Genomic DNA, 12,691 nt, shown 5'->3' on the forward strand with positions numbered 1-12,691 from the left:
CACGCCCACTAAACGCGCACTGGTCCAGGATTGGGTAAAGACCTTGACACATATAAAGTTCAGAAAACTTTACATGCAATATAAATTTTTTTTTTTTTTTTAAACTTATCTATTATGGTCCTATTCTAGTTGAGTTGCTACCGAGTTATAGCAGAGACTTATTTCTGGTCTGCTACTATGTTAATTTAACAGAGAGCATATATTTTGTTCACAGAAAAAAAAAAAAATCAAACCATGAAAAGACATGTTGCAATACTTTTAATAAACAATTCACTGGACACTTTTATACATCCAATATGTCTGTTACAATCTGATTATATAAAAGTCAACATCGAGCATCACAAAAAATACATATAATATCTGGGAGATTGAGTGATAATCAAGATCAGTCACCATTATCATCAGTACAGTTTGGTTTATAGAGTTTTGATTTAAAAAAAAAAAAAAAAAAAAAAAAAAAAAGCTAAAAATATATTCATACCTATATATACTCAGACATTCTGATGGTGGATAATTGATGATTGTGTAATCTTGAAAAAAAGCATTAGAGCTGCAGCTGTCCTACCAAAGTCAGGGGAAACGTCAGGGTTTATTTATTTATTTCATAAATAAAACATAAATAGATAAAAAAAAAACAACAACATCTTTTGGGAATAAAACGTAAACATGTCCTGTTACCAGTCTCTTTCATGAGCCTCTCTGTATGGGATTCCCAGGTGCTCAAAGACCGCCCTCTCAGTAGGCGTGCTCAGTGGCAAACCTGGTACCACCTTCACGCCACGTTCGCGCACAACGCCGGCGGTCAGCGAGTGTTCTGACAGACTCATGGACTTAGTCTTGGCGAGTGCGCGCATGGATCGATTGAAGTGGGCCGAGCCGGTGAAGTAAAGTAAAGCACATGCAAATTCATCATGTGGCACCACAATGATGTCGAGTCGCCGATAGCGTTGACCTGAGCCTGGGAGGACGCATACGCCCATGTACTTCTTCTGCTCGCCGTTGTCCTCGTGGCTCACCAAATCATCAGTCAAGAAGCCTGGTGAACACAAATGAGCAGCTAAGAGTCATAATTCTTGACTTGATGTTTGTGTAAAAAGGTTTCAGTGTATCAAGCGCTTACATTTTCAATCCTTTCAAGCAGAATTGCTATTGCGGTTATGACATATTTACCTTTAAAACAGGAAGTCAGGTCAACCACATTCAAAGGGTTTTTCACAGATGTTTTTTTTGTAAGGATTTGTTTACAAAATCAAACAGGAACAGCTCTAATTGAATATAATCGATTTAATGTCTACTTTTTGGATTTCTAGGACATAATAATTATAGTGTGTGTGTTTAGCTTGTATTGGTTTCCATACTACAAAAATCAACAACATTTTGACTGCTGGAACACTTTATATTTGCTGACTAAACCTTTAAATCTTGTCAATACTTTCAGTTTCTTTAACCACGATTAAATCCTAGAGCATGTAGATGAAGCAGATGATTTACAGCTGTCAACATATCACCAATTGAATGTACTAATGTAGCGTATTCATACCGCTCTGATGGAGGACCTGGAGTACTTTGCTAAAGACGCCCTTGTGTGATTGGCCGTCTGGGTGAGTGATGAGCACGTCCACGTCTCCACAGGTGGGCTTTCCGCGTCGGTACGAGCCGCACGCCACCACCAGCAGCTCTGGGTTCACGCTGTGTGCTGCCTCTCTCACCTGTCAATCACAAACGCTGTTTAACTGACACGTGGCCACATGCAGTAATGTTCAACAGCACTGCCGGTGGGTTAACTATTAATGTTTATAGTACACCAGCTGCCTGGGTTAAAGACTAAATTTTTCATAAATACATTTATGCAACATCGTGCCAGAGGGAACATCCCGGTGTTGATGGCTACAAGTAATATATGTGAAGGTTCACACGTATAATATGAGTCCTATAACAACTAAGGGAAATATATGTGAAAGTCAATAATTTAAGGCTGATTTAAGCTCCATCACTGGAGATAGAGACCATTACATGGTCTTTTCTCTCTATTCTGTATTTGCTCTTTGCCTCCCAGCATTTGGGCTTTGAGCTTGCTCGAGGAGAGGTTACATGCTCTACATATCATCCTGTCAAGTGCAAGACGACACATGCTATCCTCATCTTCTTCATCTGTACTTTCTATCTGGCTTAGAAGGGAAAACCAAGCAATACCTTAAGAAAAACAACTGGCTTCAGGCCTCGGCTCAGCCGGAGAGCAAAGGGAGTTTCTGACTTATGATGCGCCAACTTTCTGAAGCTCCTCAGGGAGAACAGACACGCTCGCCACCTCTGCTTTCGCCATCAAGCCGCCAAAAAAGTCTGACTGTCCTCTCTTAGCCAAAATGATCTTTCTTTTTTTTTTTTTTTTTTTTATCTTATTACACTCACATTACTCTGAGAGATGTGGCAGTAGTTTAGAAAAGCTCAGCGTGTATTGGTAATATAGAGCTGAACACTGCCTCATGAAATGTTGGTTTGACAGGATGACGATGGTCATTTCCTTTACAGTACAGTTAGCAGTACTCCCTGCTATAAACGTGCCTCATGGCACGGTTATAGTCATGAGAAGTCGTGAATCAGGACACGAGGAAGTCTGTTACTGACCGTTTTCTCGATGGCGGCTGCCTCGCTCCTTGGCATCCGATCGAGGAAGTCGTCGTAGTGCTTCAGGCCAATTCTCAGCGTGTGAGTCAAAGTGGCCTTGGTGCGAATATCCTCCAGTGTCCGAAACCCCTTCAAATGATAAGAACACATATTTTGTCAGGCAAAGTTTAAAACATGTGACCTTGCTTTCCTTCATGAGTTGATAGTGCAATTTTATATCAGGAATAACAGATTGAGAAAGTTGTTTTGTTTCATTTCAGCCGTTTCGTGCATGTCTCAGTGAGGTTGTGTAAATCTTGTGAAGAAACGTTTATTTAGCGGTCATAGGTTTGACATAGGAAAATCTTCAGCTTGTCATGTTACAGAGAAAGTCCCAGCTGAAGACTTTCCTATGTCAAAAAACATACAGCTTTATTTCTGACAGTGACACTCGCGACTATTACTGACCGCTAAATAAACGCTCTTTAAAAAATAAAACCTAATTGGAACATTTTAACCGTTGACATGTTGTCGTAGGGACATAACCACTTTGTCGATGATTTGTTTCCCACAACAACATGCTCCAACAAATTGCGTTATATCACTTTACATTATTTGTCATAAGCTCTTCGCTAAAAGTTTCTTCACAAAAGAAGAACCTGAGCTCTTTCTTTAAGCCCTTCTTACCTGTTGGTACCAAAGATTGGCGGTCTTTGCGCCAACACCCCAGATGTTGGTGAACGTCTCCAAGACGGGCATGGCCTCTCCGAACTGGTCCAACTTCCTCAGGTGCCCGCTCTCCATGATCTCAACAATCTTATTGGCCATGCTCTTGCCGATGCCTGGGATCTTGTAGGCTTCCTGGTACCAAACAGGACAGGGCTGTATATTACTTGCATTTCTCACTGTATCAATCACTTAAGTTGTTTAAAAAAAAAGCGTAGTGGTTCGATGAGCAAATAGGGATGCAGTTTAAAAAAAATAAAATAAAGTATTGGTAGTATACTAATGGTAAAGTATATCGTCGCTGTCGGGCGGAATCCTCGTATCTCCAAAACCGTTATTTTTTAGGAAATTAAAAAAACGCCGTACCTTATCTGCAGTGCACAGGGTTTAGTCCGCGTTGCAGTGGATTGTCTTGCGCTAAATTCCTGTCCTCAGACGAGCACCAGAACTAGCGGGGGTCAAGATTTTTTTTTCTTTGAGCCCAGTGTTTTGAAGACATTTACCTCAGAAGACGTGTTGATTCGTTGCGACTCTTCTTGAGGAGAAATATGCCGTGAAGCTCTCCCGCGGAGTGAGGAAGAGGTGGAAAGTTGAAGTGACCAATGGAGTTATGAGATTTGCGCTCAAGCTATTTTCAAGACTTTAGATTGGTTAATAACTTGTAAAAATAACAGACCAACGTGGGGACTGACCAATAGCATCGATATATGAAAAAATATGAAATTGACCAAATTTGGACATACGAGGTTTCTGCCCGACAGCGACAATATAGTAGTAATAGTTTAAGGGGCAAATACTTATGCAAGGCACTGTATATAAAAATACCAGATGAGGCTGATATCTGTGTATTGATATTTTCTGTTTCAATCCACAAATGTATTTTTTATATATACACTACATTGCATAAATATTTGCCCCTTGAACATTTTATACCTGTCATTGCAAGGCGCTAAACTACAAATCTTGATTAATTGACAATTTAATGGGATTTCACCACCTGACTGGCATCATCATTTGGTGGTGCAAAACAAAAGCTTTGTTTAAACATTTCTGACTGCATACAGTATGTATTCAACTCTTGTTAAACCACCACTGTTTAAATGTATATCTCCAAGTCATCTGAGATACGTCTCAAATTTGTCACCGTCATGCTGCCATACTGTCCTACCACCAACCTCATATGAAGTGATCGGCTTGGGATGGCTCTTGAGCGCGTTAACGGCTTTCGAGTAGCTCAGCACTCTCCACTTGTCACCCGTGTGCGTATACGCTTTGGCTAGCTGCTCCAGCTTGTCAGTGATGTGATCGTTGTGGTTCTTGCTCTTGGTTCGGGACGACTGGGCACACACCCACTTTCCCAACACCTGTGTTTTTTCAGATGCATCTGAGGTGCCGGGGTCGTGTTTAACCCCGCTGATCAAAGCCTCCAAGTCATTTTGTGAGACAGCGTCTTCCTCTAGAGGTTCTTCCTGAGTCTCGGGCACCTGTGGAGAATGAAAAGAAAAGAACATGGGATATGTCTATGCCTCAGATTTTGGCTTTTGTTTTCATCTCACACACACACACAAACACACACCACACACACACACACAAACACGTCCCTTTTCCACCAAGGCAGTTTGAGCGCTGGTTCGGAGCCAGAGCCTAATTTAAAACCAGTTCTTTCTTTTTCGACACCCTAAGCACCGGCTCTGAACCAGGAAAAGTGCTTCTTAAGTAGCACCAAAACGTTGCTGGTCAAGACTTAACAACCGCTTGCGTCAGGAGCTGTGGGCGGGGCTACTGTTAGCGCCTGTGGGTGGGCCTACTGTTAGCGCATTTGATAATATACCTTAAGTATACTAATGTTTAATACACATTTACTTTACCGCAATATGATCAATTATCAGCATACATGATAGTATGTAGCTACATGCTAAGGCTAGTCATTTTTCCTGTGTTAATGATAAAATAATGTTACATATTTTCTCGAGTGCAACCTCTGTTTATACAGATTACATGGAGCTGCACGTACAAGTTGGATTCGCCGCGTTTGGATGACAATGTAGGTTCACAAAGTCATGAGCATTAACAGTAAAGCAACATCCACCATTGTTGATGTTGTGTTTGCTGCTTTGTTGTTGTACGCTGCTGGAAAAGATGAGACGTATACAGTGGGCCCTATGAGACATATACGTATACACTTGGCCCTATGATGGCTCTCTAGCCCATGGAAAGGCAAACCGGTTCTTAGTAGGATTGCCAGTGGAACCCACTTTGAACCAGCACTAGCTCTGAACCAGCACTCGGTTCTTTCTGGTGGAAAAGGGGCAACATACACACACACACACACAGTGATTTGACTGTTCATGTAATTGTACAACAACCTTGCTATTATGAGGATTGTCAATATTTTCCTTTTATTCGTGGATTATCGTTTCTTTATGGAAGAGTGAGTTAAAATCATCTGGTAAAATCAAAGTTGCCAAATTGGATTCATTATTTAAACCGTTCTTTTAAAACCATCTCAAATGTTTCCAAATGACATTTAAACTTAATTAAATCTATCATGATAAGGTTATGTTTTTCCACACTAATAGGATTAAAGATATCTGGACTTGGCAAGCTTTGCTTTTAACGATTAAATTCTATTCCATGACATGATGATTTGAACAGGAGTTTAACCTTGATCAGCATTTCTGCTTTGAGACTCCGGATAAATTAAATAGGCAAACAAACAAACAACGGTCTGATGGATTCTGCAGAGGCTTTACCATGGCAGCTGGATCATCTTGAGCTGATTTGTGATCCGGTGGCTGTTTCTCCTCAGGAACAGGGATGCAGCTGACAGTGCTCGGCTTTGGCTTCTCAGCTGGAGCATCCTGAGGACTATGGACAAAGAGGACATAATTAGTCAAACGTCAAAAAATATTTTTTAACCAATGCATCAGTATATTTATATTATATAACCAATGTGTTAGTGTATTTTAATTTTACGAACATCAATATCATTTGGTTTTTACAGACAGTTATATTTCAAAGCAAGTGGCAAATGAATTACTGAATTACACTGCATAAATCTGTGACTCTGTGCTACTTATATATCTGTGTTTAAGGTATTTTAAGGTATATACGGTGATGCCAGATATTAGTACACTCAGATTTATAATAATAATAATAATAATAATGAGAAATACCGATCGCACTTTTGCAGCCTGTAGTCTTCGGTGCTCACAAGCTTCTTCTCAGTGATGCAAGCACTGAGCCAAGTGCATTTTACCAGCTGCACAGCAGGGGGAAAGGTTTCCATCTTCAGCAGCCTGGACGCTCGCTCCCTGTCCACCGACTCATCCACGACCACATGCGTGCAGCTGGGACCGTAAGCAGCTTCCACCTGGCCTCCATTCTGCACGATCTGCTGCTGAAATATGTCATGACGGGCATTTCCTATGCCAACAGGGACTATGTGGATGCAGACACCCTGAAATATGTTTCCTAAAAGCGGAAAACAGATGTTGAATTACAGCAAGCAACCAGATGGACACACGTAGCCATTACAAAATGCTTCAGAAGTACATGTAGTAACGTTCAACACAAACCATCACTATGTAGCCTATGACAAAGTTTCCTTTTACATCACAAAACAATGATCTATCTGCCTAGATGTATAAATAATATTAGGATAGTAGGATTTATAACACAGTGCTATTGAACGCTCAAATCTGATTGGTCAGAAGGTGTTGATTGATTTTCTCTAACAGCACAGAACAGACAATGAATCAAGGTACAAGGTTTGTCTTAACATGTTTGATTTAATAGTGTTATTGTTTCATGTTGAAGCGTTCTGTGCCATGATGTTTATTTATTTATTTATTTATTTTTTAAAGTTGTCTCCACATTCTTCAAAAAAACAACTTTATAAGTGACTTAAACTCATCCAAGGTGTATTGACAGCCTCGGAACCAGGACTGAATGGTTATTAAACATGATTTTAACCACAGCTGCACACATCTGATTAATGTATTGGATTGCATTACCAGTAATAGGTAGACCTGAGGGTTTCTTGACTGCTGGGGCATCTTTAGTTTCATTTGCCCGATGCCTTTTCACTTTTGGGAAGGCTTTCATAATACCATGAGTTTCCATTTCGAGTAGATGACAGCTGAGAACCCCTAAAAGAAAGAAATAAACATCTTCATAACAATGACAGTAGACTGCAATAATTATCCAAGCAAAAATCTACATCAACAGGACGTGTAAAATCAGGGAAGGAGGTTTATTACGGTTTGCTACTGCTACACAACTCCATATTAGCTAAGCATGCTATTATTAGCAAGCTGATTAGCTGCTAGTTGCTAACGCACAACACCAACTACCGACAACAGGCGTTTAAAAACGAACCACTTCCGGGTTATCGTCACTTTAAACGTATTAATTTAAAGTTTGATGTCGGTATAAAACTTTAAATGCGTTTACGTTCATAAAATTGTATAGGGGTATAAAAACTAAAAAACTAAACTAAACTAAAAATAAGTTTAAAAACGTTCTTTTTATTTATTTATAGATATGCCTCGTTATCGTTTCTATGGAAACTGTGCGCGTGGCTCTGCTGTTCAGTGTTTTTTTTAATCAACATGGCTGTTCAGTGCTGGTTAGATCTTCTGAAGGCTGCTAAGAAAACGGCGTTGATCTCAGATGGTATTTTTTTTAATTCTTGCTATTTTGCTGTAAAATTATTTTAAACATACTGTTATTATAATATGAGGGATAGCAGACACGAAACGTGATGTAAAGGCTTAGCTTAAACTGCTAGCATCACGTGCTAACTACTTATTTTTGTTTTTTTAATGACCCAGTATGTTAAGTGTTTATATTAAATATATATTCGTTTTAGAAATACTGCACTTAAAGATTAACAAACAAAAAACAACAACAACATTTTTTTTTACGTAATATCGTAAGTAATACGGCGTTATCGTAAAATATTGCGATATTTCGTTGAGGGAACGATATTAGTCAAGTCAACAAGCTTTTATTGTCATTTTAACAATATAAAATACATAGTGAAATGAAAATAAAATGATAATTAATTACAGAATTGAATTTCCTGGTTTGTTTATCTATTCCTGAGTGAACAAAAACATATTAATTCTATAATATATATATATATATATATATATATATATATATATATATATATATATATATATATATATATATATATATGTGTATATGTTAACAAAGCAGGTGACATGCATCATTCATGTGTGATTCGTAGAATAAAATAAATGTTTGAAGATATACTTGTTAAGTTTGTTACAACTTCACAAACAGAAACATAAGTAAAATGTATGACCAAAAATTTGTGCTCACCTGACGTTCACTCCTAAAGTATACTCGGTTCTTCTCCAAACTTGTGTCACCGATTCTATAGTGTACGTTCCTCATGTTTATGTATGTACACAGATGCTAAGTCTGACATGTTCAGTGGAAAAAGTTCATTTTATTTCCAGAAGGAATGATATATTAATATTAATAATTAATAATAATATCTTTCGTTACAGGAAAAAGGAAAGTGCACTACTTGTTTACGGATGGTACCGAGATGGCTGAAGAATATGACCTGAAGACAGACGAGCTTCTTTGTAAGTAAAGTTCAAACCTTTGTTTTTGTTTGAAACACCGTTCCTTAATGTAAGTTCTAATTTTCCAGCACGTAGGATGCGCTCTAAGACCACACTTGGAGGACAAGGAGCATGGCAAGTTGAAATAGGTGATGCAGTCCCGAGCCTGACAGAGACAGGAGATATAAAAGAAAACAGCTCAAATGTATGTCGATGTATATGTGTATGTCAAGTTACATCATGTTGTTTGTGTATGGATTCCACCCACATAATATGTATCTTTAAAATTGTTTTGCTTCTGTAGCCAGTGTTTCTGCGCAAGGACACCAAGACCAGTTTCCAGTGGAGGGTTCGTAACATCCCGTACCTCATAGACACTTACAAGGTCACAGTAGAACCTCTGGAACGTTGCTGTATTATCCGGACCACGAACAAAAAGTAAGTCGATTGCTTATTCATCCTCAGTAACCACTTTATCCTGGTCAGGGTCACGGGTGGATCTGGAATAAAGTCCATCTCAGGGCACCAGAAACACTCTGACACACTCATTTACACACAGGGGTATTTTAGATTGTAAGATTAGGATATTGTATATTCATTTGTTGTATCTGAGAGTAATTACATAAGCTTGTCAAAGACATACTCTGCACTCTGCACTCATACATGCTCTGTACTCCTTTGTATTCTCTAGTTTCTTTCTAACTTCCTAAAACATCTTAGCATCTACAATATTTATGTTTAACTGCCCCAAGTGTAAATGATTGTGTATAAGTGTGTGCGCGTTGTGTTTTGCAATGGACTGGCATCACATTCAGGGTTTATTACTGATTCACATCCTGTTCATGACCTAGACCTGGGATCCACCTTACCTTTATCAGGAAAAAAGCAGTTGCTGAAAGTATTTCAGTGCTTGTACACGTGTAGAGGTCATGTAATGACGGTAATAATCCTATAGGTGGTGCTGCTGTGAAAGCTTGTGTGCTTCTTATTATTAAAAAATCCTTTTACTTGTTCCTTCCTTTCCCAGGTATTATAAGAAGTTCAATATTCCAGATCTTGACCGTTGCCAGCTGCCTCTAGAGATCTCAGCATTGACCTTCACCCATGCCAACAACACTTTAATCATCAGTGTAAGTTATAATCCTGTTATAATCCTTCACCTGCACTTTCACTTGTCTGTGCTCTAATTTTTCTAAAAAAAAAGTGGAACCACGGTAATTTAAACGATTCCTCTTATTCTTTTTTCCTCATTTCTCTTAAAATGCTGTATAGGTAGTCCATTTAGCTTCATAAAGCAATGACCTATGTCATAGGAAATAGAAAAAAAAATGATAAAGAATCCACTCGGGCTGTGTGAAAGCAGGTTTCGGACAAGCACGAGAAGAAAAACCCTATTTTGTTCTCCGTCTAGATCGGCTTACGCTTCTTTTGTATTGTGTTTGCTACCCTTATAAGCATTTCTTTCACATCTGTCGTAGTATAAGAAGCCCAAAGAGATTTTAGCCCTGGAACAGGAGCTGATGAGGGAACTGAAGAAACTGAAGGGGACAAATGAAGGAGACGTGGACTGTAAAACTCAGTGAACTGGTGTGGACTCTCTGTAGCATTATGTAGATCTGTATCTAGCTTTTTTTGCTTTTTTTTTTTTTTTTTTTTGCACAAAGCATAAAATCACCTGGTTGTAATAGATGTTTAGTTTATTTCTTGTTTATTTTGAAGTGTATGTGTATTTCTTCAATAAAATACAGGATGTATAGAAATGGAAGTTCTTTATACCATGTTTTGAATAATGTTACTCCTCCATCATAGCTGCCACGATATAAATCTGTGTATGGCGATGTCACTGAGGTCACGTTAGCTAAATTTATTTCAAACACAAGGACTAGAAGAATGGCCATTGTAGGATTCTTGTAGAAAAATGTATTGTTGAAATTATCTTTATTGGCATTTATGAATTATTTTATAAAAATAAAATATTTTTGTTTATCTTTGTTTGTCAAAACTGTTTACTTTGCTTAAAAATTCTACATTACCCACAATGCCTTTTCACTACATGCTAATATTGGCAGTTACCCCTTTCTTTCGTCTCTGAGTAAAGACTGATGCGGCAGAGCTTTAGTCATTTACTTTCCTCCTGTACACACCAATAAAACAAAACAGGCTCGTATTCTGCTAACTAGCCGAGCTGGGTGTCTGGCATAACCTTGTCATACAGTATAGCTGCACTGTATTCTGTAACTGAGTTCAACGATTGTTGTCTTTAGTGAATTTCTTATTACTATGATATTAAAAGTTGCTGGAAAATTACTAGAGCAAGATATTACGCTCTTGATCTTTTCTTACGTGAGCAATAAAATAATAATACAACATCAACCTACAAATTAGCACCAGAATTGTTTAGTACATCACAAATATTTAATTATATATAATAAAACATTTCATCATTTAATATATAATCATATTGATACCAGTTTTAATAAGGGAGTTTTCCTTTAAGCAGGATGATTCATGGTGCAAGTTTGGATTAAAATAGTTTCAGACATGTTCATCTAATTCCATGATAGTGTCAGATAAATAGCTGTAGCTGATTTAACATTGTTCTTTAATAAAAAGTGTTATTTATAAAAGTCCTGTTTAGGTAAATAAGCCATAATCTTTATCAAACTGACTATCAGCTTTACTCTTAAGAGTCCACGTTCTTTATGCTTGATTGGAAGAATGCAGGAATGTGGCACCGAATCAAAAGTTCTCACGTTCAAGCGACTGTTTTGTCCATGGAAAAACAGAGCCCGCTGTGCATTATTATCCCTACGGTGTTGACAATCATTCTAGCGTCCAAACATTTGCACACACCATTGGAGCTTTCCAGGAACAGAGCAGCTCCTGGCTCGGACCTCATCTCTGTGTACTCCCTCTGCACTAAAAGGTGGTACGCCCTAGCTTCCAGCTGCTGTATTTTCCAGAAAGAACCAATTCCTAATGTCCAAGGGAAATCCTTGGCTTGACTGAGTATTCTGAAATTTCTGCAGGCAAATGTTCAGATTGAGAAGGTCTACGAGTTAACGGTCACCTAGAGAGAGGCTCTTCTAGATCCTCCAGTCAGTGTCGAACACAGGAAATTTCAGCCAATAGCTTTCTTCCGTTACAATGTGCGGACAAGAAGTCTGGCCTGCTGGCTGCGTTTAACGCTCATCTCCAGTTCTGGGTGGATGCAGAACGTTTATAGTCTCCATGCTTGTGTGGGCCTGTTATGCAGAAAAGCTCGATTTCTGCTTTTAGTATCGCTTGGTGCAAATGGTTGATATCTTAGACATTTCCTTTTGCATTTTAAACCCATGTCTTATGAATCATAGGAAAATTTGACCCAAACGTTCATTTTAAGCATGAACGATCTGCCTTTCTGAAAGGAATGGGCACAGCATTGGTGCTCAGTCCCAGTTTCACCAGTTTTCAATGATTCTGACAATCAGGCTGTGCACATGGAGAGATTCCAGGTCTGGTTGATAAATTGGAAGTCGTGGGAAGATTTAAAGAAAAAAGAGCAAATAGGCAGTAGGGTGATGTGATGTGGGTGATTTTTGTCCAGTGTCTCTTGTTCCTTTCCCTCTCTCTCTGTTCCTCCCTGTCTCGAGGCCCCAGCAGTCATGCTCGGCTGCCTCACCAGAGACACTCGTTCTTTTGCCCCTTTTCAACCTCATGCATCCCTCTTTGCCTCTTCCCAGCCATTCCCCCATCTTTCAGAGCCTTTTGCCTCATCT

At 38.8% G+C, this 12,691-nt stretch overlaps 2 protein-coding genes across 5 annotated transcripts; one reads left to right on the plus strand and one right to left on the minus strand.

The window, feature by feature from the left end:
• Nucleotides 1–241: 241 nt before the first annotated feature.
• Nucleotides 242–7,696, minus strand: poll (polymerase (DNA directed), lambda). 4 transcript variants are annotated; one of them, XM_060860818.1, is made up of 9 exons: nucleotides 7,593–7,696; nucleotides 7,347–7,481; nucleotides 6,507–6,804; nucleotides 6,084–6,198; nucleotides 4,506–4,814; nucleotides 3,292–3,465; nucleotides 2,626–2,754; nucleotides 1,541–1,709; nucleotides 242–1,036 (listed from the first exon to the last, which is right to left on the minus strand). In XM_060860818.1, exons 2-9 carry the CDS (start codon nucleotides 7,453–7,455, stop codon nucleotides 675–677), a joined length of 1,665 nt encoding a protein of 554 aa, XP_060716801.1. In that variant the 5' UTR covers nucleotides 7,456–7,481; nucleotides 7,593–7,696; the 3' UTR covers nucleotides 242–674. The 4 variants fall into 4 exon arrangements, with proteins under 4 accessions (XP_060716801.1, XP_060716802.1, XP_060716803.1 ...); XM_060860819.1 differs by having other exon boundaries at nucleotides 6,516–6,804; nucleotides 7,347–7,692; XM_060860820.1 differs by having other exon boundaries at nucleotides 4,680–4,814; nucleotides 7,347–7,692.
• A 192-nt stretch (nucleotides 7,697–7,888) lies between these two features.
• On the plus strand, nucleotides 7,889–10,921 carry dpcd (deleted in primary ciliary dyskinesia homolog (mouse)). Its single transcript, XM_060860328.1, has 6 exons — nucleotides 7,889–8,007; nucleotides 8,874–8,954; nucleotides 9,023–9,138; nucleotides 9,238–9,371; nucleotides 9,961–10,063; nucleotides 10,412–10,921. The coding sequence occupies exons 1-6, from the start codon at nucleotides 7,944–7,946 to the stop codon at nucleotides 10,514–10,516; spliced, it is 603 nt and encodes a 200-aa protein (XP_060716311.1). The 5' UTR covers nucleotides 7,889–7,943; the 3' UTR covers nucleotides 10,517–10,921.
• The last annotated feature ends 1,770 nt before the right edge of the window (nucleotides 10,922–12,691 follow it).

The sequence above is a fragment of the Tachysurus vachellii genome, chromosome 24 (assembly GCF_030014155.1).
Source record: "Tachysurus vachellii isolate PV-2020 chromosome 24, HZAU_Pvac_v1, whole genome shotgun sequence".
Lineage (NCBI taxonomy): Eukaryota > Metazoa > Chordata > Actinopteri > Siluriformes > Bagridae > Tachysurus > Tachysurus vachellii.

Coding starts and splice junctions, on each gene's coding strand:
- poll (XM_060860818.1), bottom strand. CDS start 7,455: ATGGAAACTCATGGTATTATGAAAGCCTTCCCAAAAGTGAAAAGGCAT. Junction 6,805..7,346: donor CTCAGGTCTACCTATTACTG/GTAATGCAATCC, acceptor TTCCGCTTTTAG/GAAACATATTTCAGGGTGTC. Junction 1,037..1,540: donor CCAGGTCCTCCATCAGAGCG/GTATGAATACGC, acceptor TGTGTTCACCAG/GCTTCTTGACTGATGATTTG.
- dpcd (XM_060860328.1), top strand. CDS start 7,944: ATGGCTGTTCAGTGCTGGTTAGATCTTCTGAAGGCTGCTAAGAAAACG. Junction 9,372..9,960: donor ATCCGGACCACGAACAAAAA/GTAAGTCGATTG, acceptor TTCCTTTCCCAG/GTATTATAAGAAGTTCAATA. Junction 10,064..10,411: donor ACAACACTTTAATCATCAGT/GTAAGTTATAAT, acceptor CATCTGTCGTAG/TATAAGAAGCCCAAAGAGAT.